Source organism: Fusarium keratoplasticum, chromosome 3 (assembly GCF_025433545.1).
Source record: "Fusarium keratoplasticum isolate Fu6.1 chromosome 3, whole genome shotgun sequence".
NCBI lineage: Eukaryota > Fungi > Ascomycota > Sordariomycetes > Hypocreales > Nectriaceae > Fusarium > Fusarium keratoplasticum.
Genome location: NC_070531.1, coordinates 4,463,762 through 4,491,463, shown reverse-complemented (window position 1 = coordinate 4,491,463; position 27,702 = coordinate 4,463,762). Strand labels below are relative to the sequence as shown.

Here is a 27,702-nt window from a genome sequence, read left to right as displayed (position 1 = left end):
GTCAGAGACGGCGGTCGCATGACCGCCGAGGTCATTCGAGGAACCGGGGAGCTGCCCGCGACGGCCATACAGGAAACTACTGGTTTTGCAGCCGGCAGTATGACGGTAATTGGTGCCGTCAGCGCTGAAATTGGACAAATTGTTGGACTCCCCAGACAGTTCATAGAGCAACCCGTTGGTTCTGCCGCCGCGGTTGTGAGAAACGGTGGTGGTGGGGCCGCCGACACCATCCGAATGGTTACTAACCTCCCAGCGACGGCCATACAGGAAAGCGCCGGCCTTACAGCCCATGTCATGACTAGAACCGCTAGTGCCGCTACCGGAATCTGTCGAAGGTTGGCTGGGCTGCCTATCCAAGTCCCACGGAATATTAAGAAGAAGATCCTCGACTTCGCAAGAACCATTTCTCAGGAAATCGCCAGTACCTTTGTCAATACGATTTACCACACGATGATCGACACATTAAGAAGGGTTCCTATTAGAGACCTTTCGCACCTTATTGCCCAAACGGTCATCGATCCGCTAAGTAAGTAAAGATTATTTATAGGAGCTTCTCTATAATGGTATCGGATCTTTTACTAATTTTTACGCCTCTGTTATAGTTCTCTTTATTGTAACACTATCTGCTATAGCTTTGGTATTTTTCTTTGCGCTTAAGCTTCTGTAGGTTATGTGCCCTGTTGACTAGATATCTAGCTGAATCTGGTTAGATTTAGCATTTTCGGTTACTTAAGGGGGCCTATAGTCCGGCCTATTCCCGTGACTTGGTCTTCCGCAACTCCGTTATGACTGGAAGACTAAGCATGGGGGGCGCTTAACTAAGGAAAAAGCTGTAACAATTATATTATTCCCAAGGGATAAACTAGTCATACTAGGTTTATATTAGTAGGAAGTACTAGGCATAGTCTAAGTAATAGGTGTATAAGTTATATCTAGTTGTCACGACCTGGACAAATCCAGGGTCATATGCCGATTAGCGCCCCACAATATGCGACTAATCCGAATATGTGATTAAATCGCTCACTCCCACAGCCGTGAGCCGATACATAAGTTACCACTTACTATGAGGATAGTGAGCGATCGTGAATCGCTCACCTAGACCTTAGTGAGCCACTTAGTATATAGGATATACTCATTGCGCTTTCTTATGTACTAGCTACCTTAGCTATTAATATGACTTGGTTATACTTGATACCTTTGAGTATCTTACTAAACGTGACTTGTACCCTCTGCCTTAGAGTATGTAACTTGGTCCTCTGCTAATATAAACCCAGCATGACCGGTTTATCCCTTGGGAATCACCCTCTCGTCACAATATATTACTTATTTTATTTCTATTATGATATAGGATTTTTCTTTATAGTCTATGACTTTAGCGTAGTAAATTATATTCTTATTATTTTCCCTAAGTTCTTCTTTGCTTTAGGAGCTATCCTCAGCGTGGTATACTCTCTCGGGTCTATCTCGGTTCTAGCCTTCACGGCTGCGGTATTGTCTATTTCGATCGGTGCTAAGGGCCAATAAATGCGTATTTGTGAACAACGCAGTTCCTACAGTCTTTTGGCTTAGTTATCTCACCAAGGGTCGGGCTTCAACTACACCAAATAACACAACATCAAGTCAGTTCGTATCAATGTTGGAGGCTTGGACATCAGATAGCTGTTAACCAAGTATTAATCATATCTCAACACCAGTTTCTAGATCTGTTCAACCATGCAGCAAAGCTCCTCTCACACATCTATCGAGCTGTACCCGCCACAGCCGGTGTTCATTCAGTGCAAAGAGTTGACCCTCGGATCCGAAGCAGAAGTTAGCCACGCCCCCTGGAATAATGATCTTGCCCAGAAGGGCACCTCCAGGCGACCATACGTTGATACCATCGCCACAACCGCTGTACACATTTCCCAGTGTGTCGCACTTGATACCGTCCGGGATCCCTGTGTCGGCGAGAGCGAATAAGCGCCTGTTGGCCAGGAACGGTTGCCCGTGTCGCTGAATTACGTCAAATGCATATCTATCGGCAGTCAATACATGGAGAAAAGGTATCACAGGCAAGCAAAAATGCCATATGATTGCTCAGGTGAGACTCACATGGAAGCTGCCCTAGCATAATCGACCGACTGGCCACGCACCTGGTCCGTATCAGTGATGTATATGGTTGAATAGTCAGGCGAGAAGCATATGCCATTAGGTCTTCCTAGCCCATCAGCTACAGCCCTGATATTCTCAGTAGCAGGATCATAGCGATATACAACATTGGGGAGGCTGGGCATAGGTCTATAGCCCTGGTCATGGCCGTATGGCGGGTCTGTAAACCAGATACTTCCGTCACGATGTACGACAACGTCATTGACAGCATTGAAAGGCCTCCCCATGTAACTTGTGATGACAGGCTCTGCTTCATAGGGGTAAGTGGTCTGCATCTTGAAGAGGCCACTGGGATGTGTCGCAGAGCCTTGGGCGCATATGAGAATCCCATCTTCATAATTGACACCGCCGTTTGCCATGTGAATGAGGTCGCACTTAATCTTTTCCAAGTTGACCGGGCCGCCGTCAGTGTCTAGGGAAATCTTGGAGACCTGGACTGTCTTCTCGCCGGCATGACCCTTGAACTGGTTGCTCGTGACAAAGAGTTCATTCGTATCGGGCAGGAAGACGCCAGCCTCATGGGCAAAGGGGAACTCGTTGATTTGAAGGAGCATTTGGATTGAAGGCTCTGGTCCCAGTATGTCCCTGAATTCATCTTGGAAGATGCGCCAGGTGTTGGCAGGGTCGCTTGTGTTTGTCATTATGATGGGAGCGATGGCGAGCATCCCAGGGTGAGCTTGAATGTGAATCTGGCTTGGGGGAAGCGATGAGAGATGGAGAATCAGCAGCAACTCAACGTATGACAAAGGCAGGGGTCTGTCCCAAGTAGTACAAAAATAAATCTCAACTCTACCATACACAATTCCTCCTGACAAAGATCCCCTTGACCTGTTTGGGCCCACCAACGGTGGCTGGAGCCCGCACTCTGCCCTCGAGACGAGCAAAAAACAGAGCCCGTCTCGGTCGAAAATTGCCCAGAAATTGTATTCCTCGAGGCAAGCGAGGGGGTTTCGGCTAAAAATAGTAGTTTTGTTCATGAATCTCCTATAAAATGCCTAAAGACCCTTGTAAATGCAAGATTGCCAGAAAACTCTTTGGCTACCTCTTCCACAGCGTGCCACAGTCCTGTATCAAGCTACTCTCATCCCCCATATAGCTCCAATATTTCCAATATGAGCCAAACAAAGGACTGGAAGGCATCAAACCGCCACCTCCAGATCCTAAAGGCTGCTGAGGAAGGTCACTACGGTGTCATTGCCGCCATCGCCTACAACATCGAGCAAATCCTTGGTCTCGTCCGAGCAGCCGAAAAGGCTCGATCCCCCCTCATCCTCCAGTTCTTTCCATGGGCCATCCGGTTTTCAGATGGACTCTTGATACGGACAGCTGCGGACGCTGCCAGACGAGCTAGTGTGCCCGTGTCTGTCCATCTTGACCACGCGCAAGATGAGGCCGTCATCAAGCTTGCGGCAGATACGTTGCCGTTCGACAGCATCATGGTCGACATGTCTCATTACGACAAGGAGGAGAATCTGAGAAAGACGGCCAAGTGGGTGTTGTATTGCAACGACAGGCAGATTGCGACCGAGGCCGAGCCTGGCAGGATCGAGGGTGGTGAAGACGGCGTTACCGACACGGCAGGGCTTGAGGCCAGCAAGACGACTCCAGAAGAGGTTGAACAATTCATTGCAACGGGTGTAGATGTTCTGGCTCCTGCGTTTGGTAACGTGCATGGCGAGTATGGGCCGCAAGGGCCTCAGCTGGACTTTGAGAGGTCAGTGGCGCAAAGAAAGACAGCCGAGCGAGAGCCGGACAAGGAACTCACTGGTTTTTAGGTTCTATTCAATCAAAGCACAGCTCAACAAGAGGGCACATGTTGCTCTCCATGGCACCAACGGCTTTCCGCCCGACTTAATGCGCCAATGCATCAGAGCTGGGGCAACCAAGATCAATGTCAACAGGGCCGTCCTCGACGACTACTACGCTCACCTCAGAGCCGAGAATGCAAGGGTGAAACCGCATACTGTTCTCATGGAGGAAGGTGTGGAGAAGGTGATGAACCAGACGATTGAGTGGATGGAGATTGTTGGCTCAGCGAGTAAAGCGCCCTCTTCATAGACGAGTAGAAGAAGACAACTTGCCTTAGACCCGCATCAACGTCAACTGGCAAAATTGCAGTCGATCGAGGTGTCTAGTCCGCTCGCCATATGTCGCTCAGCTCACGGCCTAGTGAGTATCCCGGCCAGCCTGCGCGCTTGTTACATGTATCGAGGTATTCGAGAACCGCGGCTCGTTGGGCGTCGTCTTCGATCACCATTCCCGCTACTCATTCAAGATTATCAGTCACATGAAAGCTGTAAACGACGCCAGAGTTGCCAGGTTACCTATAAATACACACTGCGAGGACATGACGCTGGCCGCGTAGTCGGTGCAGGTCATTGCGATGCCGCACACCATCCTCGCCCATTTCTTCAAAGTTTTCTGCCTCTCCAGATACTCTTTGAAGCCCCCGTAGCACGGCTGATGCAGGTGCAGTAGTATTAGAGAACAGTAGTATAGTTGCATGGCAACCCCTGCCAGGTGCTGGTCAGCCAGACGATTTGCCTACCCCGAGACTGGCAGAAGGCGATGATGTGCTTACCGAATGCGGCGGGCTGGATCCAAAGAAGTGGAAAGTCCTTGTCATACTCGGAATCTGGGCCTGGAAGGGGGTTGAACTCTACGGTTAGATAAGACTTCCAGGTCTCCAGTCGCTGCAGGAGAAGGGCTGCTTTTTGAGTGTTGAGAGTGGCATTGCCCGGTTCACTCTCTTCAGCACAGAAGCCGACAATGTGAGCAAAGTTGTAGACGGCTCTAGCAGCCAGGTGATTCGGATCCAGCTCCGCGAGGGAGCGAGTGGGCTGCCAGAAGGTGAATGGCTTCCTTTTCTCTCGAAACGCCGCCCACACATCCTGGCACAACCACGCCCACCAAACAGCCTGCCGCAAGCCGCCAGAGTCACCGTGTATGACCTGCGAGCGCTGAATCCAAAAGACGCCCTTGAGATGCTTCTCCCAGTCCGTGCTCGCGCCGTCCAGCATCTCGTACGACGAGATAATGATGGCACTCGCCAAGAGTTCCAGGCTGGTCTGGTAGGTCTCATACTTCATGGCTTTTTGGCTGTAATGGAGTGTTTTCCAGTAGTAGCGGATGGTGTCGTTGGGGTCTGGCCGGTATCCTGCGGCGTGGCATGGGGAATCGCTGTTGACGATGCGCAGATGACGAGCCGACAAGGCCAAGACGGCGTTCATCAGCCCAATGTTGTGGAGCTTTGTGCTTGTTAGGCCTTGAAAGAGTAATCATCGGGAGCGAAACGTACAGCGAGGTGAGGGACCAGAGTTCCAAACGGTCTCTGCGGCTCAAAAAGGTCCATCTAAAACAGAGGGAGGAGTCAGCAAAACGGCATCGCAGGTTCACGTCTTGAAGCAAAACAATGGCATGGCCTGTCAGGCCAGGTGACACGTACCCACCGGCTGATATGTTCTGTAAAGTGTCGAAACAGGATATGCTCCTGCGGCTGCAAGGCTATCGCCTCCGAGGCCTGCCAGAGCTGTTTATCCCCAGAGGGACCCCTTCTGTCGGGAAGCCGCTCCTGCAGGTAAGTACTCTGTGTTGTAATACCGGAGCCGCCATCATTGTTTGCCGGCGTAGCTGCTTCGTCGAGGCTGGTTGGCGTCTGGGTGACAGCGTTGCCGAATACGTCTTGACCAATTTCAAGCTCTGGAAGCGGCCCGTAGTTGAGAGTCGCGTCACCAATGAGTAGATCGAGCCATCTAAGCGTGAGTGATCCATTCCCAGGGTTGACTCCCGAGTCTGGGGTGCTATGGTATGCTAGAGCGGCCGTTTGGAAGGCAGCCTGAGTTGGCGACAGCATTTCTGGGTGCGCGTGTGGGAAGGTGTAACAATTCTGAGTGCCGAGACTTGTTCCGGATGATACCATGGCTTCGCACCCCATCTGCCAACCGGTTGCCTCCCCTTGGGTAGTAGTGGAGAGTCCGCCGTCTCTTGCACTAAGCTCAAGAACGTCCTCTAGAACAGAATAGCCCTGGCAGTCATCAAGTCCATGCTCTGCCGCCTCGCGTGGTACTGACTCAGTCTCTGGTGCTTGCTCTTCCTCTTGAGCCCCATCGGAAGGTTGAAGCCCTTCCTGGTTGTCACCAGAGGGGGGAGACGATGCTTGGGTGGCGCTGGGGCTGTCTTGATTGGCTTGGCCACCCTCGGTCTGCGTAGTGTCTTCGACCAGGGCTGGCCGAGAGATTGAAGTCTCATCTTGATCGCTAAGCTCCAAGGAGTGTCTCGTAGTCCTCCGTGCAGCTTTCTTAGGACCTGAATAGGAACAGACGGCACTGATGCGGTCGCATGGCCCACAACGCGGCTTGACCTCGTCGCACTTGATATGTCGCCGACGGCAGGTCAAGCTGCAAATCCTTATTAGCGATAGCTCCTGTACGTCAGGCCCTGAAGACGACTCATCTTACCAGCCCGTAGTCCTGCGTAAGCCTTTCCCACGTGACAGCCGGCCCCGGGTGAAGCGACGAGGTTCCTGGTTGTCCTCCATGCATAAAGGGAGAGTTGGTAAGGCGCAGTTGAACCAATGACCTTACTGATGCCTGCGCTTGTGCTTGGATGCCGTTTGCCAATGTCGATGGGGAAGTCTGAGGATGAAGCGATGAAGAGCCTTGAGGGCCGAGTCATTGGCCCTGGTTCTATTAATAAGTTACTGGAGCTTCTCCGCACGTACCAAAACTGCCTAGAGCGAAATCGGACTAGACCACCGCTTGGTTCGTAGTTCCCCACGGAGGTAAACACTCAAGTCATGGTCCCCGGGCTACCTACCCTACGCTACCTTGTCTGCAGCACGAGGCTTATAACTCCAGGATCCATAACTATCCTAGACGGCGTCCTAAGGTAAATCATGTTCTTCACGATAAATTACGCGTATAACGTGATAAATAGTATAGATAGTCCTTTTCAAATAAAGATAAGCATCTCTATGACGCCTCTTACATGGTGAGGTAGATGGCCAGTTTCAGCTGTTAGCAACTCAGACAAGAACATTTACTTTTTAACAAGGGGCTATTAAATTGAATATCGGACGCCGATTCCTCTTTATGGTCCCTTCAATGTCTATTACCATCCTCGTGACACTCCCTCATTCTCGTAGGTCTCACCTGTGTTCCACTCCCGTTATTGAAGATGTACAAACATTCCACCATCCACCAGTAACTGAGCCCCCGTAACAAAACCACTCATCTTCTCACAAGCGAGGAACACAGCTGGTCCAGCCAGATCCTCAGGCTTCCCGACCCGGCCCCACGGAATGCGGTGCTCCAAGTACTTGCGCTTCTCTTCGTTGGCCATGTCGGCATCAGCCAGCTGGGTATGGATCGTGCCAGGAAGGAGGGCATTGACTCTGATCTTGTCCTTGGCAAGGGCAATCGCCATTGATTGGGTCATGGAAAGGAGAGCAGCCTTGGTCGGTGTGTAGTGCACTTGGAGCCCGCCGCCGACCAGTGCGCTGATGGACGAGATGCCAATGATGGAGCCCCCGTTACCCTGCTTGACCATCTGTCGAGCTGCGGCCTGGCACGTGTAAAAAGCTCCGTTGACGTTGACTCGCATAGAATTGTCAAACGTCTCCTTTTCGATACTGTGACATGAGACACGGATGATGAGCATCGACTATGCTGTTGACAAAGGTATTGGCAGAACTTACTCGAGAAACGCGTTGGCCTTGAAAATGCCTGCATTCGCAACAAACACGTCCAAAGCTCCCCATTTCTTGACTGCCTCTGCTACCAGAGCCTTCCCCGTCTCTGGATCTGTCACATCTCCAGCAATCTCCAGCAGCTCTCCAGTTGGTGCTCCCTCAGGTGCCTCTCTGCTCAGACGCTTGGCCTCGTCGACAAGGCTTCGACGAAGCGGTTCGTCCTTGGAGAGACCTAGATGGTTGACGGCGACATTTGCGCCTTGGCGGAGGTACTCGAGGGTGATGGCTCGTCCGATTCCTGTAGTACCGCCTGTAATTGCAGCCGTTTTGCCGGTGAGTAATCGAACGACTGAACTCATGTTTGTCAAATAGCGTGTTGCGCAAAGGACGGATGCCTGACGACAAGAGATGGTTGAGGGGAGGATAGATGCCACCCATCGATTGGTGACTAGAAGAAGCTTTTCGTATTGCCTTGTACCTGGTAGTCATGAATCGTGCGGGCAGCACAAGGATGGTTCACCCGTGGAGATGTGGGGACGTGGAGGCGTGGAGACATAATGGCGCATCTCCCCTCGAGACGAGGGCAAAGCCCATAGTGCTCCGACGTTCATGAGTCCAGGACAACTTCTTCGCCGATCATGCCTTAGCCGCAGTAGCTCAAAGCACACCTCTAAAGCAGGAATGGCCAACATGGTCGTCTTGAGGCCCGCAGTATTGCACCCTGGAGCCGCGGAATGCATCTCCCGATCCTATGTATTGGCCTGCACCTAATTATGGAGAGTCGATATATATCTACACGACCGAACGTGAATCCCCTTGCTCCATTTCACCCTAGCTACCTAATATTATAGCAGCAGCAGCAATAATGAGTCCATCGGCCGAGCAAACAGTTACCATGACCCCAGCCACGACAGCTGCCCAACAGCACCAAACCAAGGTCGCCTTGACCGGCAAGATCATCGCGGGTACGCCTATCTCACGAAAGCAGCCTCCCCAACATTCGCTAACAGAAACATGTCACAGTCACGGGTGCGAACCGCGGCATCGGCCTCGGCGTAGCAGAGTCCTGTCTTGACAACGACGCCGCTCTCGTCTACTCGATCGACTACGCCGAACCCGGCGAGGAGTTTGCGGCCGCCCAAAAGAGATGGCCGGGGAAGCTAAAGGCCATTCAGGCCGACGTCACAAAGGAGTCCACCGTCACTGCTGCCGTTGATCGCATCGTTGAAGAAAGCGGTGCTTTGCACGGCATGGTTGTCAATGCGGGTCGTACAAACCACAAGGCTGCGTTGGATTTCACCGAGGAGGAAATCCACGCCCTTTTCAATATCAACGTGCGTATACCAATCCGCTTCCTCCATTAGGTGTGATGCCCACTGATGACATCAGCTCTTTGGTGCTTTTTACTGCGCTCGAGCCGCCGCTCGAGCTTACATCAAGCTCGGTATTAAGGGTGCCGTTGTTTTCACGGCCTCGATGGCTTCCTACCGCCCCAACAAGGTCAGCTTCATCCTCTTTTTGCAGACAGCCCTAGCACAGTTGCTGACCGTGGTCTAATCTTCAGCGCGTGCCTTCGGCTCCGTACGGTGCGACCAAGGCCGGTGTTCGAAACATGACCCACACGCTCGCGATGGAGTGGGCTAAATATGGCATCCGTGTCAACTCGGTGTCTCCTGGTCTCGTTGAAACGGCCATGACCTACTGGGTACCGCAGCAACCTGACTGGGAGCAGCAGCTCAAGTACTATGGTGGCATGCCGCGGCTGGCACAGATCCAGGAGCTCGGCGGCGCATACGTGTACCTGCTGAGTGATGCCGCGAGCTATACTACATCGATTGACATTCCCGTCAACGGTGTTATTGGAAGTAAGTGCCTAGTCGAATGACCAGATAATCCAGGAATACTTGACCATCAGCAGCTAACAATTTCTTAGTTTGCTAATCAAGAAATGACCAAAAACATGTGTCATTTGGTAGGTATCGCAGCGGAAGAAACTTGATAGATGTCTAGGCAAATGAAAATGTGTCTTCTCTTGGCTGTGCAATCCAATATCATTCAATCAACCAAGTTGGCTCCTCGTAGACTTCCTTCGTTGTCTGTCCATTTGCGTGAATGGGTAAAAACACGTTCATGCACATAAAACCCGCGAAAAGGGGTCCAAAATCAGCTATGGCTGTAAACCGCAATCGTATTCTTTGCCATAGTTGAGGCCTAGTCCTCTATGGGATAACTCGGGAATAGCCCGTAAACTTCTCCCTGCCCACTTGCCCACTTGCAACTAAAGGCATCTACCACAACTCTTTGTCTGTCTGTAACTGTCATCTCTCTCGTGCTGCCACAGGAACAATACTACCGAACGCCATGACTGAAGTCAAGTCTTTACACGTTTGTTTCTTGGCATTGTGGGTTTTATGTTTGGTTGACTGAGGGAGTGTCCTTCGCAAAATTCAGCAGCCACACTGGCTTGTCACGAAATGGTCGAGGACAAGGAAAGCATGGTTAAACATGGTGATACAGATGGATGCGTATCCAGTCTATTTCTCATCTTAGGTGCTGGCTATCTATTCACCCACGAGGAAAAATCATCTATGGTAACGTAAAGCCTCCGTCAATTATCACATTCGAACCTGTCATGTATGTCGAAGCATCACTGGCCAAGAACGTGTACAGCTACATCGCCTCCATGTTAGCATCACCAAAATTGGAGGTTAGGAGAGTAATCTTACGCCTTTCAGCTCCTGGGGCAGACAAGTGCGGCCGCCTGGAATCATGCTTAGCCATTTCTCCATCAACTCCTCTGGCTGGGTCGTAATCACTGGCCGATGTCAGCAACATTAACTAAAGACTTTAACTAGGTTCCATAAAGTTCGGCTCCTTACTCTCCGTGTGCACGTATCCTGGCGAGACACAGTTAACCCGGGCAAAGTCAGCCCACTCGACAGCTAGCGACTTGGCGAGCAGCAAAGCCCCTGCCTTGGATGCATTGTAGGCGGCCTGGGTCTGGGGGACATTGACCAGGCCTGCGCTCACAGACACCGTGATGATGAGGTTGCCTTTGCCCTGCTGCTTGAAGATCTTGCCCGCCGGGATGGCCGTCCACATGACACCGTCGTAGTTGACCTTGTTAATGTAGTCCCAGGTTTCCTCCGTGTACTCGAGTGACTTGACGTTCTGGCAGACACCTGCGTTGGCGACCATGATGTCAAGCCTGCCTCCTCCAAAAGAGCTGGCAATCTCCTGGATCGTGTCTGCTATCCTTGCTCGGTCTGTCACGTCAGACTGGTAGGCTTGGACCCTCTGGCCAGTCTTTGCGCTAATCTCGGAAGCCACTTCATGGGCATTCGTGCTGCTGTGGTAGATGAAGGCAACATCTGCCCCAGCTTCGGCGAGCGCGGTGACGACCTGAAGACCGATACCCCGGGAGCCACCTGTGACGATGGCGATCTTACCGGCCAGGGAGAACTGGGAGAGGACTGGGGCGTCCAGGTTCTCCGGTAGATTGAGAGGCATGGTGATGATTGTTGGGAAAGATTTCGATGCCTCGTCAGGGTTGTATAATGGTTAAGATGGTAGTGGCTCAACTATCGACGCCCTCCAAACCAATGCCCCTTGGATTTATTTATGCCGAGCTCTTGATAAAGCATGGGCAGTCGACAATGTTCCATCGCAACAAGCCTGCCTGAGGCTGTTGAGACTTTCCATCTCATGCCACCTGAGCCTGCACTGTAGAGTGAATTCAACATCATGTGGTGGTCCTTGTCCGTCGGCGTCGGCAAGAGGGAATGGTCTTGGCGAGTAACGCTAGCCTCTCCACATTCTGTTGTAAGCTAGCCTTGGCTCTCCTCGATTAGTTCATGCTGCTCGTCTCGAGGGAATGACTGCCCAATGCACGGACAAGACCAGAGATCTGATGGTGAGCCGGCATGAACCGTGCTCTTGTGTCTGGAGACACTAGGTGGTCACTCGGAAATGCCCTCCGAATCCAAGTCCCAGACCCCAGCTTTGGATACCTATAGCGTGACATCAATCCGGGGACCCCGGATCACAGGAAACATCGCGTCAATTCCCCCGTATCCTCAGAATCCTAGCCTCGAGGAGTGGCATGGGGTGTCGTTCATGGTCTCACGAGCCCTATATATGTCTGCGATCCAACTTCCTCTCCCTCAAAGTTCATTCATATTCGCCAACATCAATGCTTCAAACCATCGCAATTCTTGCAAAGATACACCCCAATGGCATTCCTCACAGTCGACCAGACTCGGTCGTGGATGGTTGCAGCCCACTTGCAGAAGCGATCGCTTCTGGTGGCTGTCAACGCCCTGGCTGGCATGTCCATCTTCTTCTTCGGTATGTTCAGAACGTCCATCTATATCTGCCAGATGCACAGCAACATTTAGTAACCACGCTTGAATCGCACAGGCTATGATCAGGGACTCATGGGAGGTGTGAACCAGAGCACCGACTATATCCGTCGCATGGGCCTAGGTCATCTCGCTGAAGATGGGAGCCCTGTCATAACCAAAACTCTCCTTCAGGGAGGCATCATGGCGATATTCTATCTTGGAACACTCGTCGGTTGTCTCGCTGGTGGTTCCTTTGGTGACCGGTACGGCCGAATCGGAACCATCGGCCTTGGTGCAGCTTGGGCCATCTTCGGCGCTGCTCTTCAATCGTCCGCCATGAACCCATCATGGATGCTCGGTTCTCGGTTTGTCAATGGCATCGGGACTGGTATCTTGAACGGCATCGTCCCAGCCTGGGCCTCGGAACTCTCCGACTACACTAGCAGAGGAACCTTTATCGCTATGGAGTTCACACTCAACATCTTTGGTGTCGTCGTGGCTTATTGGCTTGCCTACGGTGTGAGCTTCATCGACAATGGCGAATCTGAGATCCGTTGGCGCTTCCCAATCGCATTCCAGATCCTCCCACTGCTATGCCTCCTTGCAGGATGCTGGGCCTTCCCCGAGTCCCCTCGATGGCTAGTTAAAGCCGGCCGCAACGAGGAGGCACTGTATATCCTAGGACGCCTTCGGGGCACGGAGGGTGAAGATGCCGGCCTTGCCGAGACCGAATGTAACGATATTCGGAGAGCTATTGAGCTTGAGAGGAGCTCCGAATCCACTTCCTATATCCATATGCTCTTCGGTTGGAAGTCTGGAAAACTTCATACTGGTCGCCGGGTGCAGCTGGTCATTTGGCTCCAAATCATACAGTGCTGGACTGGTATTGCCGGTGTAACCATGTACGGACCTAGTAAGTTGTTGACGAACACCCTGCTTGCCTAACCGTTCTGGATGCTGACATTGCCTCCTTAGCGATTTTCCACATTGCTGGCTTTGGCCCCAGCAAGACGCAGTGGGTTGCAGGCCTCAATAACATCTTCTACATGTTCGCCACCTTGATCTGCGTGTACACCATTGATCGCATCGGGCGCCGATGGACTCTCTACTGGGGCTCAGTTGGACAAGGAATCGCCATGTTCCTCGTCGGTGGGCTATCCCGTGGCGGCCTCAACGCGAGGGCAGACGGCAATATCGACACTGCGAACCAATGGGGCGCTGCCGCTGCGTCCATGGTCTATCTGTATACCTTCATCTTTGGCGCTACCTGGCTTACGGTTCCTTGGCTCTACCCAGCCGAGATCTTCCCTATCCATATCAGAGCAAAGGGGAACTCGTGGGGTGTTGTTGGATGGAGTATTGGAAACGGGTGAGTACTTCAGCATGCGTTTGCTTACCTCGTATCTGTGCTCTGTGGCTCACAACTCCTCAGGACGCTTACTCTCTTGCTCCCGTACATTGTGAGCGCCATCAACGAAAAGATGATGTACATCTTTGCTGTTGTCAATGTCCTCAGTATCCCCATCGGTATGTACCAATCATTGAAACGCAGGGGCTTCCATATGCTAATGAACAATAGTCTATGCCCTTTATCCCGAGTCCAACCAGCGCACACTGGAAGAGATGGATCTCCTGTTTGCAGCTCCAACTCCTTGGGCATGGGACGCCGAGAAGATCTTTGCGAGGCTCAAGGAGGAAAGAGATGCAGCTGGTGAAGGGGTCAAAGACAAGAACAGCGAAACCCCTGCCGAGTTTGTGGAGAGTGTGTGAGGGATTCATGAGAGTGGCCAGGTCGGACATGCAGCTAGGAATGGCCAACTGATGTCAAGGGAGAAGGACGAGACGGAGTGACTTGATGCTTACTTTCAGTAGTACGCTTTTTCGTTGGTAAATATGACTGAATCTTTTCTCCATCTCTCTTATGAATCGATGTTCGGTATTCTGTGTTACTACTGCCCAAGTGTTAGAGTAGATCTATTAGCTGTAATAACTCTCAGCATCTAAAGGTCGGTTTCCTCAGCCCTAGTTAAAAATGCGCGCCTTGATGGTTCCGCTCTTGATGTCGGGGAAAAATGTTTACCATGCAAGCTCTTGTCATCATATGTTAACGCAGTTGTCTTGACGCTTTTCAATTCCGGTTTACTCTGCAATATATCGGAAGCTACCTGCCTAGTCGTTCTTAGCTTTCCTACCAGACAATAGAACTTAGCAAGTATTGATGGCTAAGATGACTGACTTCCCACTCTTGAGTTGTGAGGAACACAATAAACCACCATGCCATCGGCAAAGGCAGAAGATACATTCTAACAGGCACCGATGCAATAAAACCTTTTATGCTGCATGACAGGTTGCTTTCATCCGTTCTCTTAGAGCACTGCCACGACTTGACTTCAAGACAAGGTCACTCTCCAATACGCAGGTAGTACTTGACGGGAAATGTATTTAGCTAGCAACACTTCAGGGCTGCTCAAGTTCCCCCAGCAGGCCCTTGCTATTGATCGAGTGTCCCGTCATACTTGGCCTTCACCGCTTCCATTACCAAATCAATGAGTTCGCCCGTCCTTTGTCCCCTCAATACCCTCGAGGTCGGCGTACAGTCTCCACTGGTAGTCGAGACTAGGATCGTTGAACCGCGCCTTGATATCCAACTCCTCAATCGCCTTGATATCCTCGGCGTCGAGCTTGAAGTCGGCCTCGACATTTTCCTTGATCTGCCAGTCGATGGTGCTCTTCGGAATGACGGAACGGCCATTGTTAACACCCCACGCCAACACGATTTGGACCGCGCTCTTGCCGTACTTGCGCCCAAGGTCTTGGAGAAGAGGCTGGTCGATGACCCTTTTCATGTGAGAGACTTCCTTGCTCCAGCCTGTCGCACGATAAAAGCCATTCATGTTCCCCAGAGGGCTGAACTGCACGACATGAATACCCTGCGAGCGAAGCCACTGGTTGAAACTCTTCTGTTGCAGGTAGGGATGAACCTCCATTTGGTGAACGGCCGGGACCTGCGCATCCATGTTAGCCAAGGGTCTATCCATTAGGTCACTGCAGAACATACCACTGAGCACTCTCCGATGAGTGTCTCGAGCTCTGCTTTGCTGAAGTTGGAGACGCCGATGGCCCTCGTCTTGCCTGTCTTGACAAGCTTCTCCATAGCCTTCCAAGTGTCCACAAACGTGGTTTCGCCGTGGATCATTTTACCATTGCCGTCTCTTGGGAACCGCTCCTCGCCCCTAGCAAAAGTACAGGGGTAGTGCATCATGAGCAGGTCCACATATGGAGTGTCGAGATCCGCCAGTGACGCATCCAGAGCCCTTTCGACATCATCCGGGTGGAAGTCGTTGCACCACAGCTTGGTACCAAGGAAGATGTCCTCTCGCGAAACCCCGCTCTTCTTGATGCCTCTTCCAACCTGCTTTTCCACATCGTACACGCGTGCAGTGTCGATGAGGCGCAGGCCCGCCTCGAGAGCTCGCGACACGGCGTCCTCTTGAGCATCTGGGTCCTGAAACGTTCCGAAGCCAATAGCGGGAATTGAGGCGCCTGTGTTGAGCTTGAATCGTGTCTGTTGAGTCATGATACTTCTCGTTTGCTGATGGTGTGGGCAAGCAAGGCCAGTCCAGGTCGCCTGTCGCAGGGGGGCAGCCGTGAAGCGCCGTAGCAGAGACGTGGTAGAATGCATGGTGGTACCTAGCTGATTATTCCCGGTGCCAGTGGTGTCGCAATAGATGCGTCGTCTCCTGATTTCCAACCTAGCAAGAGGGAGTCTCTTATGGGCTCAACTCATACCGCGGGGGGAGATATGCTAGTGGCCGACTGACCTGGCAAGCTCATACTCCCTCGACACGATCACGCGAACAGACTGTCTGTGGGGTAGACTAGCTCGCTGTGTCGAGTTGAGATCGAGGATTGGCCTGTGTCCCTCGTGACGAGGGATAAGTTGTGTTTAGTGGGTAAGGTCTTGGCGCCTGGGTTGGGGTAACTTGATGCAGAGGACTTTGACTCTGGTTCACGTATATCAGTGGTATGGCTTACTGTGCGTGAAGTCATTGGTTCTCAATGCTGTTATTTATTGACTTAAATTTAACACATATTTACAATCCCTATTCAACCAACTGGTCTCGGGTCCATTGATACAGTGAATTCTAATATTTACTTCACGAAATTCATGTCGCCGGTAGAGGACCTTCAGCCTGACTGACTAACCATGCCCTTTTCCTACCAGTGACGGTGTCGGAGTGATCGTCGACGTCTACGACCTCCGCAGCCAGACGTCTTGGTCGCAGCGGAAGGAGTTGTGACAGACGAAGCAGTTCCGCCAACGGTGCCAGATGAACCAGTGCCGTTTGTGGGAACGGTAGGTGTGACGACTGTTCCGCCTCGGTTGATGATCTTGTCCGCAGCGTGTTCAGCGACCACCATGACCATGGCCTGGGTGTTACCCGTCGGCAGATCAGGGTGAATACTGGCGTCGACAACAAAGAGGTTGTCGGTGCCCCAAACCTTGGTGTCGACATCCACAACACTGGAGCCGTCGTTCTCGGTGCCCATCTTAGCGGTTCCTACAAAGTGGGAGCCAGTGGTGTAGTCGGAGATGATGGACTCGGCAGTCGTGTTTGAGGCGATGGTCAGGGTGCTGTTGGGCTTCTGGGCGTAAGAGATGAGCTGGTTGAGGAAGGTGATGATGGCTTCCTTGTCACCCTCGGTCTTCAGATACGGCTCAGAGATTAGCTTGGTAGCTCCGGCACTGGTCATACCCAAGGATCCAGTCGAAGTGGCACCGTGAGTAAGGTAAATCTTCATCTTGATAGTGTCGTTGGAAGGAGAGTTGCAAGTTCCCTGAACATATCGCTCGATTCCGTCAGCCTCGCTCTTGACGGAGGACCAGAAGATGAGGCGCTGACCAGATTGTGCCATCAGACCGGATCCCTGAGCGTAGAGGTCAATGTTGGTCTGGCTAGGGTCGGTGAACTCAGTGCTGGGCAGAGCCGCGAGGGACTGCTTGGTCTTGAACGTGGCGGTGAAGATAGGGTGGTCCATGAGGTGCTTTCCAACGGGGAGGTTGATCCAGTCATTCTTGGCGGGCAGGGTGATGCGGGTGGTGCCGTTGGAGACGGTCGCGATCTGATCCGAGGGGCCGATTCCACTGTTGATGAGGACTCGAGGCGTAGAAAGGGCACCGGAGGCGAGGATCACGGCACCGTTGGCCTTGAGGTTGATGATCTGGCGGGTGGTAGGCCCAGTCTCGACTTCGACACCGGTGACGGTGCTTCCCTCTCGGATAACGCGGAGAACCTTGGTGTTGAGCTGAAGCTTGAAGTTGGGAAGAGCCTGAGCGAGGGGAAGGTAGTCGCGAACAGGGCCAGCACGCAGACCATTATTGACCTAGTTATGTTAGTGTTTGCTCTTGCGCATACAGGGTCATTGGTTACTTACCATGATAGGCGGGTGAGTAAAGACGGACCGCTTCTTGTCCGACTGCTCGATGCCGTCGACCTCAACAAAGTTGTTCCCAGAGAGCCACTTGCTCAGCACATTCCAAGTTCCTTGGTCCACCAACTTGCCGTCCTTGGTTGGGGATGTAGTACCGGGTGTGCGCTCGTACAGCTTCTCAGCTGAAGCCTGGACATCTTCCCACTTCCAGCCTGTGGGCCACTTGTCATCGAAGTCGACGGGCTGGGGCCTAACAAACATCATGGCGTTGATAGAAGTCGAGCCTCCAAGGATGCAGCCAGCCATGCTTGCAGTGTCTGTGCAGTAGGCGCTGGTATCAGCGGCAGTGGTGAGGTAGTAACCCATTCCAGGAACATCGTACTGGGTCACGGTGTCATTCCAGTCCATGACGGCGCGGCCACCGGAAGAGTAGAAAGAGGCCTTGCCACGCTCGAGGAGAAGGACGGACTTCTTGCTCTCTGCCAATCGCTCGGCAACGATCAAGCCGGCAGCACCGGCACCTGCCACGATGTAGTCGTAGGTTGCGTTGGAGACGATGGTGGTGACGTTGCCAGCGGAGCCACCACCGGTGCTGGGGCCGGTGTTGGATGTGCCATCAGAAGCAAGTTCGGCCCAGGAGCTGAACTTTGATGACTTGGCAGCGGCGAGGTCCAGAGAGAAACCACCAAAGCCGGCGCCGTGATAGTTGAGCGCACCGTCGGCGGACTCGGGGCTGGAGAGGGCAGTGTCGCTCACAGCAAATCCCAAAATACCAGGGGAATCGCTTGCCTTGAAAGAAGATCCGTCGTCCTTGATGCAGCCCTTGCACAAAAAGGTGAAGGTGAAGGAAGATGCGCCCACAGTGGTTCCCTTCTCGATGGGCGAGAGGACAACAGAGCTATCGTCAAGGACGTCGGGGTTGGAGTATCCAGATGCCTTTCGCAGCGACGAGACAACGGCGTCACCGTTGGGCCAAGCTACGATGAGGATCTTCTTGGCCATGGACGAACCCAGAGACATGGAAGCATAGCCTTTGGTGATGGGGGCAGAGAACATGCCGATGAAGTCGGTGGTGGGGTTCTCAGGGAGGGCAATACCAAAGGTGGCGTTGCTCTTAGGGTCGGTCCATGACTGGAACGTGATGCCAGAGTTGGCGTCGGTGTAGGCGGTTGACTGGGCCTGGGCGAATCCAGCAAGCAGCAGAGCCGCTGATGAAAGGAGAGACTTGAACTGCATCGTGTCGGACGGCGAGAGAGTGTCTGGGTAAGCTTGAAGAAAAAAGAGTGACCAATAAGGAACGTAAGTGCTGGTGAATGAATCTCTACCAGCGAGAAAAGAACGTGGAATACAAGCAACCAGTGCTAAAAAAGAATGAAGGGCAAGCCAGGCCAGAATGAAGTGAGCAAGCAAACTACCTAATGCAACGGAAGAGCAGCATGCCCCGTGTTATATAAATTCTAGAAGCAATTCCCTATTCTTGGCCAACGGCACTTCAATCCCGAATCTTCGGGACCTCATCCTGAACACGAAACAAGGACCCAATGGCGTTGACTCGAAATCGACCATATCCCGACTCCTTGTTTCAGCGACGGTGGAACATTATATCCACAAACTCTCCGGAGAAACTTAGCACGATATTCTCCGTGCCCAATGCCCCATGGTAATATCCTCGCGACAAGGAGGAATGGGCGTAAGCCTTTATCGCGGAGCCATTATTGGTGCCGAGGTTGGTGGACCTCGTTACAGGCACAAGGCCAAACCAGCTTGGGCCTCATGGCACGATGGAGGAATTGTATATCTGAAACCAGTTTATCTGTGCATCTACAGAGTGGAGAGGATAAAACTTTTCCCTGGGCTCGTGCACGGTATTTCCAGCAATCAGGGTTCTATGTTTGGAGTCGCGTAGCATAAAGGGCCGTTTACATGGCTGACCCTAGGTTAATTTATCACGTTTCAGGGATGCTACATACGCGTCGTCCAGCAGTCAAGTGTGTGCCTGAACCTGGAAAGGGTTGATAAATTTTGCAAGGCAGATATCTCGACGTCTGTAGTCTTAAACCCTAGGCTTGCGTGCATTTGAACCAGAAAACCCTTCATTTCGACAATGTGATCGCATTCTGCACCCGAGTCATCGATCAGGTGAATTGGGTCTTTTATCGACAGCTCGTTAAATGGAATAAGCATCAACTAAAAAATAAAGAAAAACCGCGCGCCAAACTGTGGTATTCAGATCAGATCAAATACATCTTCGTCGTCTTCCAATTCCTTCTCTATGCCATGATACAGTGTCGCAGCAACCTTATGAACAACAGCAGAGCTCCCACTAAGTGGCGTCCAACCATCCAAATGGGGTCCTTCACTCTTGTGCGGGATCTTGAGGCACTGGATCTGAGCTGCACTGACACGACGATAATCGCCCGCTGTACCAACTGCAGAAACCAGGATGGCGACTATGGCGACTTGGCTCGCGTACAAGGGAACAAACCACAAATTCTCATTCCCGATAAGGCGTTCAATGTCAGACTTGGGTCCGTCCGGGTCCAGGCGCGTAGATTCTGGGCTAGGTCCTTGTTCAAACTCGTGCCCGCACACAGTGAACTTCCTGACCACATTTTCCGACTCCCCATAGATTACGTCTTCAACTTGAAGCAGCAGCCCTTCCAAACGAATGGCTCCGTGGGCAACCAACGCCGAGCTTCCCACGCTATCGGAAGCTGGTGTGTCCAGAACGCTGGCAAATGTAGTAAGTTTGTCAGCCCCAGGAATCTTGGGATAGAAGCATATCTCCCCATCCAGGGAGAGCCATGACCAGCTGGGGGCGCGGCTTGCTGTCTCACTGACTGGAGTCAAACCTTCTCTATACTCGGTAAGAAACCAAGCCAAGTCGACCAAGAAGGTGCTCTGCCATGCACCAGCAATGTACTCGTCTCTCCGGTTGGCTTCTATCATCTTGGCGACGCCTGCAAAAGCCACCAACTTGTCCGATGGGAAGGTGAGAGAACAAGCCGAGTACTTTGAGACCAGGTCGTGCCAAACTCGACAGAAATCAGCCTGTCTAGTACTTTCCTTTGGGAGAGTTACGGCTAGGTGCACTTGCTGCTTCGAAAACGTTCCCAAGCCCTTGGGCAAGCCGTGAGGAAACATCTCCAGCGCGTCCAGTCCATTGCACTCCCAGGCCAGCTGCCGTTTACCAAAGTGTAAAACTCTCGGGGCAAGAAACCGTTCTTGGAAGACCCAGCCTCTGCCCATCAATGGCGCCTCAAGAGCCTCATCCGCCCAGAGGTCTCCGTCTAGCACATAGTCCTTCTTCAACGGCCCATCACATTCCACTGCCAGCTGGCATGGATAAGTGTTGTCCAACGGCCCGGGGGCGAAGAGCGGGGGGTCATTGCCTTCGGTTGCATATGACGCTGACAAGTTTAGGTATGAGTGAGCATACACATTGCCCATCTGCAAGGCCTCAACCTTCCAGTCTCCACACTCTTTATCTTGCTTGATGCACAGCGAATCGATCCACAAGTATCGAACATTGAGTTTGCGGGTCATGTCGATTGCATCTTGGAAAACTCGTGGCAGTGTCGAAATGTCGATAGACGCCTTAAAGCGGCCTTCCGACTGAGAAGTGAGCTGCTCATAGACATGTTTCCCCCATCTGTGACTCAGTGTCATGTACGGTCCGGTAGGTGAGGTCTCTTTGGCGATGATGAGTCTCATGGTGGCTCCTGGCTTCCCCAAATCCAACAGTCTGGTTGGGTACCAGATTTGATGGGATAAGACGCAATTTTTATGGTCTTTCTCGCATCCCTTGATCCATTCACGGACCCTTCCGATATCCACGCCGGGTGTGCTCCTCTGGTTGACATACATATCCGGGCCCTGAAAATCTGCGCATTGCTTAGCTATCGTTCTCATTATCGACGTCTATTACGCCAGGAGTTTTACCTGTATCTCTGAGGAAGTTTAGCTGGATTTCACATCCAACTTCTTCGTCATCAAGGCAGCGCCATAGGAACATGCTACTGATGCGAAGTTTGCGCCGGCCGATACTGTCAGCGGGGAGATCCTCTTCCATGTCAACAGAACTAGGATCAGAGGATCCATCTCCAATCAAAGCGCCTGTTTCGACCTGGAATACATTCGTCAGAGGGCCTTGAAACCACGCTTGCCAAGCTTCGTCATCGTCATCCTTCAGCCAGTCGGCGAACTTGGAGCAGATCCAGCAACTCTGTACTGCAGCTGCATCGTACGATGGATAAGTCGCCTTAGTGCTCTGCTGGGGCTCTAGTCCGTCAGGTTTGGGATATAACGCCACGACCACGTTGCTGCAGATGGTGCAAATTGCCATTGTAAACTCAATAGGCTGTAGAGGGAGGCAAGTGTAAATCCAAACCGCAGTTGGGATCTGCATGGCTTTTATCGTTGGTTGGGTTGGGACTAAATCCGCCTTGTCAGCCATGCATTATGCCTAATGGAGTGGCATGCATATAAATTCTGTCTTTGTCATTCCATTTGTATTTTTATGTCAGAGGGTACCTATTTTTTATTACTATGTAGACCTAGCAGGGAGGCATTAGTTACAATATTAAAGATTTTAATAAATAGAATCTAGATAACGAAAGCAAAAGATACCTTTAATAGGCTCCCTGGACTCGGTATGTATTCATCCCGACTCCCGTAAACGTGAACGTCAATCACGTGAGCCGGTGCCTTAAGCGAGATTTGATTCCACCCCGCTTTGTGGAGAACAATCTACTCTTCCCCAAGCGCCAGTCTAGCATCAGGGGCTCCATGAATCAGTTCAAGCCCGGATGCTACTATCCCAATGTCAGGCCATCTAGCTACTAGCTGGCTCGACACGGTGCTATCAGATCGTGACAACCACCCGGACCCTGTGGTGGCAGATTCTAGCCCACCTCCTAAGCGGCGTCGACTTCAGCCATCGACACCCGAATCACCCACCGCGAGGACTGATGATGGCACTCCCGTTGCGTCCGGAATAGAAAGACCCACTCACCACCTACCCGACACTCATGAAGAGCCCCAGACTGGATCTCACAGCAACGACCGCGAGCAGACAGCACCAATAGAGTCAAGCTCTCCTTCCCCTGCCCTGCCGAGAGAGGATGACGAATCGGACTTATCGGACGACTCCTGGATAGGTAGCGCGGATGATCAGTTGTTTAGGGTAAAGAAGCGCGAATTCGACAAGCTCGATCCAATACCACCATCCCTAAAAAGCCTGCTCAAGCAAATCCGACAATTCAGCAACGGGGTAGGCATTTTACCGACTTCGGCTCGACGCCGCTTCAACAAGCTCAAAGACGAAGGGATGGAGTGGGCCAGACAAGGGTCCAAGAGTAACAAATACTACTCTAAAGAACGACAGGCTCTTGGAGAGATTGTCGCCCCAGAAGAAGTCCGGAAGATCGTTTCCAAAAATATCCAATATACCCACATCGAGGATTCTGATGGCTGGAGGGCCAACATGGACATGGGAGTCAACAGCCGAGTCCTTGCCTTAGCCTTTGAGCGACCGGATGGCTACCTCACCATGTCGAATTCTCTTCAGATGTGAGAACCTCCCATGCCTCAATGACCTTGTCACACATCTAACTGTCCTATGTTGTATAGTTCCATGGCATCTATTTCTGACAAGTTCAATGCAGGTTTTGGCGACAAAGGAATGGCCGACTTCTGCATCTACCTACACCTCGACAGCAAACTCTACGCGAAGGAAAGGAATGAGATTGATCGGCTTTATGAAAGCCCTGGGGGTACCAGAATTAACCACACGAATTTTGAACCCCTTACACATTTCCCAATAGCTCTAAGCATTAACACTGGGGGTGATATATTGAACCTCGGGGCGTGGGAGTCTGCACGGTGGGCGTGCTTACGAAAGTTGATCAAGGATTGCACCGTCGATGCTTGGGAAGGAGAACCAAAGCCCTGCCTGCCTGAATTTCTCCCGGCAATCCTTGTTGAAGACGACGACTGGAACCTTGTGGTGACCACGCACGAGAGGAAAAATACGACTATCTGGCACCAGATCAAGATGGGATCCACGTCAAGCATGCAGGGGGTTTACCAAATAATTGCCTGCCTGCATCTTCTGAGAGAGTGGGCAGAGGATGTCTTTTGGCCATGGCTCAGTGATCTTCTTCAACAATCACGCCCAAGCTATCGTGCTCTAAGATTCAGGCGTTCTGGGCCGATGTCCGAAGAGCGATATTATGGAAGGGGACGGCAAGGGGCATCCCCAACAGATACTGATTTGTAGGTTACAGTGCTTGACGGTTTGGGGCTACAATGCCGTTGTGTATTCTTTTGAACAAGTAATGATAAAAAATGCAAAGAAAAAAAAACCACTAACATAGGCAAACTCCTCATCCCCTGCCTTGCTGAGGGAAAATGCGTCGCAGCGTATGTGGCCCAAACTGTCTCGGTACATTATCACAGGTATTATGCACTTTTCCTATTGGCATGGTAGTTTTTTTGTGTTCCACAGAAGATGAGGAATCAGCTATATCGGACGAGACCTGGTCGATGGGTAGCGTGGAAAATAGCCAAATGGAATGCCATAGGCACTCAACTAAGCCAGACAGAGCTTACACAAACCCAATGCAATAGTTATACGCCAGTCCTTTTGACTAGAGATATTATTATGACGGGTAATTGGGGGGAATGAGGAGCAGGGGCAAACTATGTCTTATCCCTGTCTCAATTTGTTAAAAGGATACGGTATAGGTATCAAAGGCGAGTGAACTTGAAAAGTTTAACGTATTATTACCATCCCTAGAAGCCCTTCTCGAAGTGATCCAACCCCGCCCCACCAACCCGTGCGGTCTAGGGTTCGCCCGCTGCCTTGTCTTGGGATGAGGCTCTGCCCAGAGGTTGGCATGTTCTCGACCATAACCCATTCCTGTAATAGTCTCGCGACTAACTTGCCTACGTAGAATACGTTATGTAGAGGTATAGATAGCAGGCGCGTTATGGGCATTTTGAAGAAGGCGGACGAGGTTGACATTGAGATCGGAGCCTGACGCAGCGATCGCGGGCCGCCAAGAACAGAAGCGAAGCCCAGATCGTCATTTAGCTGCTAAAATTGTCTAATTTTCGATAGGTCTCAAAGTTTCGTGCGATATGGCATCGCTTAAGTCAGGTGGTCAGCCCAGACGTGCATCCTGAGACATCAGCATAGCACAAAATTGGCCCCCTCGCCCAGCCAGAGCCTGATTTGGCCAAAAGTGAATGCCTAAGGCTGACAGTGCTCATTGATTGGCCTTAGAAATTTGCCCCGTTGACCCGAATCGCCTGGATCTCAAAATTGGCCCCGTGCGTGCTTTAGTTGCCAGTAGGCCACAGGCACAAAAACTGGGTTGAAACGTGTCTGGATTATCCAGCCAAGTCTCCTACTGTGGTGCAGAGTTGTTTTCATTAGCCAGCTGAAAGATTTTGAGCGAAGTTTAACATCGCCTTTATGACGTGGCGCAAGAAATTTGCCCCTTCGTTCAGAGCCTGGCTGGAAAATCAAGTCTGTAGCTTACAGCCTGATTCACAGTTATAGGTCTCAGAAATTGGCCCCGCTTAGTCGGGAGTTGTAATTGTCCCCGAAGCCTGAACGATCATAAATACCCCTCAGTCTTTCGCTCTCTCCCTTTCGGCCTTTCCTCTACCTATGTGTTGCTTAGAGCGACCCCGCTTTAGGGGGGCTCATTTCACAAGAACAAGGCCCTTTCAAGTACCGTTTTCATGCCCCAAGGCTAGGTAGCTTTAACCCCCTGTACGACACTGTCCCGATTCCACGGATCTCTCATGCTGGAGTCGCTCCAGCGAAATATCGAAGAATAGTAAGTGCTGCTTTATCTTTTCTCTTGACGATTATCCCTAATTATCCCCTGTTGTTAGGTCTTCCCTCGTAACTACTCGGAGGGCTACCGCCCATTATTGAAAGTCCAGTAGCTTGTCGAGCAGTGCGGAACAGGCTTCCGCGCTCTCGCCATCTCTGGACAAGACGATGGACATCGAATAAATCAGTCTTCGCACATCAGCGCACTTGACTCTCTGACATGGCCATCAAGTTCCGACATTCGCTGCGCTGAAATTCGCTTTTGGAACGAAGACGATCTGGAGTGGATATCAAGACTCAGTCCCCCAATCTCCTCGGGCATTCCCTTGTCTGAGGAGGTGCCCTTGGGAACTTCGGGTTCTGAATTGACTCCTGCGCCTCCAAATAGCCTTGGTCCTTGTATGGAATCTCAGTCTTCTCGCTCTCCCTCCTCGACAATTTCTTCCTGTCCTCCACTTCTTCCTACCGACACGCCAAATTCTGTATCCAGTGCGCCGTCTTTCGAGCTCAACTTCCATTTGGCCCCACCGCAGCACCAAGGGTGTGTGATTTGTGGCAAGCAGTTCAGCGCAGACCGCTTCAGATCCCACACTAAGCTTTGCAAGCGCCATCGTTGTTTGGCGACTGGCTGCAGCAAGTATTATTCCGACGCGGGTAGCCTGAAGCGCCATGAAAAAGAGTGCCGACATATCGAACGCAACCAGCCACCCTCGAGCTACAAGTGCGTCTGCCACAAGACCTTCGCACGATGGGACAAGTTTGTGGCTCATCATCGCCGACGCACCTGCAAGTCTCTACCTGGAAGCTCATATGCTTGCCAATGTGGACTGGCTCTGGCCAGTATCGAACTATTTGAAGCGCATCACAAAACAGAATTACGGAAGGCAGGACGCCCTCGAAAGCAACCACGACAGGAGGTCAACCACGAGGGAGAGGAATACGGATGAGACCGCTCCCACTTCGTCGTCCGGTATGGGCGATGTGAGGAGCATTGTTTGTCTCCTTACTACTAACCGGCTGCGACGTATGAACAAGGACTAATTTCATGTGTGGTAGTGAAGGATTCATGGGTCATGTTAAAAAGCTAAGATAACTTAGGGGGTTTCTGACCCCCCTTAGCTTCTGACCCCCCTTGGCTTCTGACCCCTCCAAGTGCTCTGGAGAAAGGCAAAGTCTACTGTTTGGCTGTCAAAACTTCCATGTTTAGTTAACTGATCGGTAGACCTTGCATTTCTCCAGAACGCTTGGAGGGTCAGAAGCTAAGGGGAGTCAGAAGCTAAGGGAGGTCAGAAGCTAAGGGGGGTCAGAAACTCCCTAAGTTATCTTAGCAAGGACGCTGAGTGCTATTTCTGTGACGATGCCCATGCTGGTTTGGCCCTGGAATGGGCAACGGGGGGTTGCGCTGTCGATAAAGGCCGAGGGGTATTTCCTTTGGGAGGGCTAAGAATGCCTTTATCGAAATTACGGCCCGCTCATGTGGATTTGGCGACGGTGCTGTTCGGCTTATCCGACTGTGCTGCTCCCAATTAGGATAGGTGAAAGTCAAAGCCTATTCTAATTGGGAGCAACACAGGGATTAGCCGAACAGCACCGTCACCAAACCCACATGAGCCAACGGGTTGTGCGATCTTCCCACTTGGGAGATCGGGGCTCTTTGTATGAAAGTGGCCATTTTGATGAAGAAAGAGAAGGGAGACGATAAAGATATAGATAGTAAGTCAAAGCAGGAAGCGAAGGAATATATCTCGTAAGAAAAATCCGTACAATAAGATTACCCCATTTAATGTCGTAACCGACGGAAACTTTATTAATCCGATCCACTTGGACTGAGATTTCTCTCACACACACAATGCGTTCTAAGCCTTGACCTTTTAATCAATACAAATACTTTCATTTCAATACGCTGATGCCTCGTCTCTGAGCAGAAGACGCAAGTATTGAATGCAGCTGACTCCAGTAGAACATATTCCCAAGGAATGTTCCTTGCTCGCTACCTCGTAAGAACACTATCAATATGCTACCAGTTCCGTTTGTCGTGATTCTTTATATGTGAAGCGACCCGTATCCAGTCTCGTTTGCTTGTTTTACTCCCACTCCAAAGACCGCTTATACTCGACCATGATATGCTCCCGCTCCTTTCGCAGGTCCGACGGACTTTCTGATTTATCCAGAGTCCTCCGAATTTCCTCCATCTTCTTGCCCAGATGGCCCCAAGGTGGTCAGGTCGGCAGAATGTACGT

The 27,702-nt window shown here is 51.6% G+C and overlaps 11 protein-coding genes across 11 annotated transcripts; 4 read left to right on the top strand and 7 right to left on the bottom strand.

The window, feature by feature from the left end:
- Positions 1-2,087: 2,087 nt before the first annotated feature.
- Positions 2,088-2,789, bottom strand: NCS57_00470000 (SGL domain-containing protein; the record flags this gene model as incomplete). Its single annotated transcript, XM_053054654.1, has 1 exon — positions 2,088-2,789. One exon carries the CDS (start codon positions 2,787-2,789, stop codon positions 2,088-2,090), a length of 702 nt encoding a protein of 233 aa, XP_052916814.1.
- A 471-nt stretch (positions 2,790-3,260) lies between these two features.
- Positions 3,261-4,206, top strand: NCS57_00469900 (Fructose-bisphosphate aldolase; the record flags this gene model as incomplete). The annotated part of the gene is made up of 2 exons (XM_053054653.1): positions 3,261-3,862; positions 3,924-4,206. 2 exons carry the CDS (start codon positions 3,261-3,263, stop codon positions 4,204-4,206), a joined length of 885 nt encoding a protein of 294 aa, XP_052916813.1.
- Positions 4,207-4,628: 422 nt separating this feature from the next.
- NCS57_00469800 (uncharacterized protein) lies at positions 4,629-6,001 on the bottom strand (the record flags this gene model as incomplete). The annotated part of the gene is made up of 3 exons (XM_053054652.1): positions 4,629-5,396; positions 5,447-5,500; positions 5,594-6,001. 3 exons carry the CDS (start codon positions 5,999-6,001, stop codon positions 4,629-4,631), a joined length of 1,230 nt encoding a protein of 409 aa, XP_052916812.1.
- Positions 6,002-7,314: 1,313 nt separating this feature from the next.
- Positions 7,315-8,196, bottom strand: NCS57_00469700 (uncharacterized protein; the record flags this gene model as incomplete). The annotated part of the gene is made up of 2 exons (XM_053054651.1): positions 7,315-7,777; positions 7,844-8,196. The coding sequence occupies 2 exons, from the start codon at positions 8,194-8,196 to the stop codon at positions 7,315-7,317; spliced, it is 816 nt and encodes a 271-aa protein (XP_052916811.1).
- Positions 8,197-8,732: 536 nt separating this feature from the next.
- On the top strand, positions 8,733-9,778 carry NCS57_00469600 (uncharacterized protein; the record flags this gene model as incomplete). The annotated part of the gene is made up of 5 exons (XM_053054650.1): positions 8,733-8,802; positions 8,861-9,171; positions 9,227-9,337; positions 9,402-9,702; positions 9,771-9,778. 5 exons carry the CDS (start codon positions 8,733-8,735, stop codon positions 9,776-9,778), a joined length of 801 nt encoding a protein of 266 aa, XP_052916810.1.
- A 645-nt stretch (positions 9,779-10,423) lies between these two features.
- NCS57_00469500 (uncharacterized protein) lies at positions 10,424-11,347 on the bottom strand (the record flags this gene model as incomplete). Its single annotated transcript, XM_053054649.1, has 3 exons — positions 10,424-10,507; positions 10,564-10,652; positions 10,717-11,347. 3 exons carry the CDS (start codon positions 11,345-11,347, stop codon positions 10,424-10,426), a joined length of 804 nt encoding a protein of 267 aa, XP_052916809.1.
- Positions 11,348-12,069: 722 nt separating this feature from the next.
- On the top strand, positions 12,070-13,950 carry NCS57_00469400 (MFS domain-containing protein; the record flags this gene model as incomplete). Its single annotated transcript, XM_053054648.1, has 5 exons — positions 12,070-12,184; positions 12,257-13,093; positions 13,156-13,549; positions 13,613-13,707; positions 13,760-13,950. 5 exons carry the CDS (start codon positions 12,070-12,072, stop codon positions 13,948-13,950), a joined length of 1,632 nt encoding a protein of 543 aa, XP_052916808.1.
- A 773-nt stretch (positions 13,951-14,723) lies between these two features.
- On the bottom strand, positions 14,724-15,757 carry NCS57_00469300 (Aldo-ket-red domain-containing protein; the record flags this gene model as incomplete). Its single annotated transcript, XM_053054647.1, has 2 exons — positions 14,724-15,185; positions 15,239-15,757. 2 exons carry the CDS (start codon positions 15,755-15,757, stop codon positions 14,724-14,726), a joined length of 981 nt encoding a protein of 326 aa, XP_052916807.1.
- A 641-nt stretch (positions 15,758-16,398) lies between these two features.
- On the bottom strand, positions 16,399-18,849 carry NCS57_00469200 (uncharacterized protein; the record flags this gene model as incomplete). Its single annotated transcript, XM_053054646.1, has 2 exons — positions 16,399-17,565; positions 17,617-18,849. The coding sequence occupies 2 exons, from the start codon at positions 18,847-18,849 to the stop codon at positions 16,399-16,401; spliced, it is 2,400 nt and encodes a 799-aa protein (XP_052916806.1).
- A 990-nt stretch (positions 18,850-19,839) lies between these two features.
- Positions 19,840-22,021, bottom strand: NCS57_00469100 (HET domain-containing protein; the record flags this gene model as incomplete). Its single annotated transcript, XM_053054645.1, has 2 exons — positions 19,840-21,497; positions 21,556-22,021. The coding sequence occupies 2 exons, from the start codon at positions 22,019-22,021 to the stop codon at positions 19,840-19,842; spliced, it is 2,124 nt and encodes a 707-aa protein (XP_052916805.1).
- Positions 22,022-22,435: 414 nt separating this feature from the next.
- NCS57_00469000 (uncharacterized protein) lies at positions 22,436-23,807 on the top strand (the record flags this gene model as incomplete). The annotated part of the gene is made up of 3 exons (XM_053054644.1): positions 22,436-23,184; positions 23,245-23,387; positions 23,767-23,807. The coding sequence occupies 3 exons, from the start codon at positions 22,436-22,438 to the stop codon at positions 23,805-23,807; spliced, it is 933 nt and encodes a 310-aa protein (XP_052916804.1).
- Positions 23,808-27,702: the final 3,895 nt, after the last annotated feature.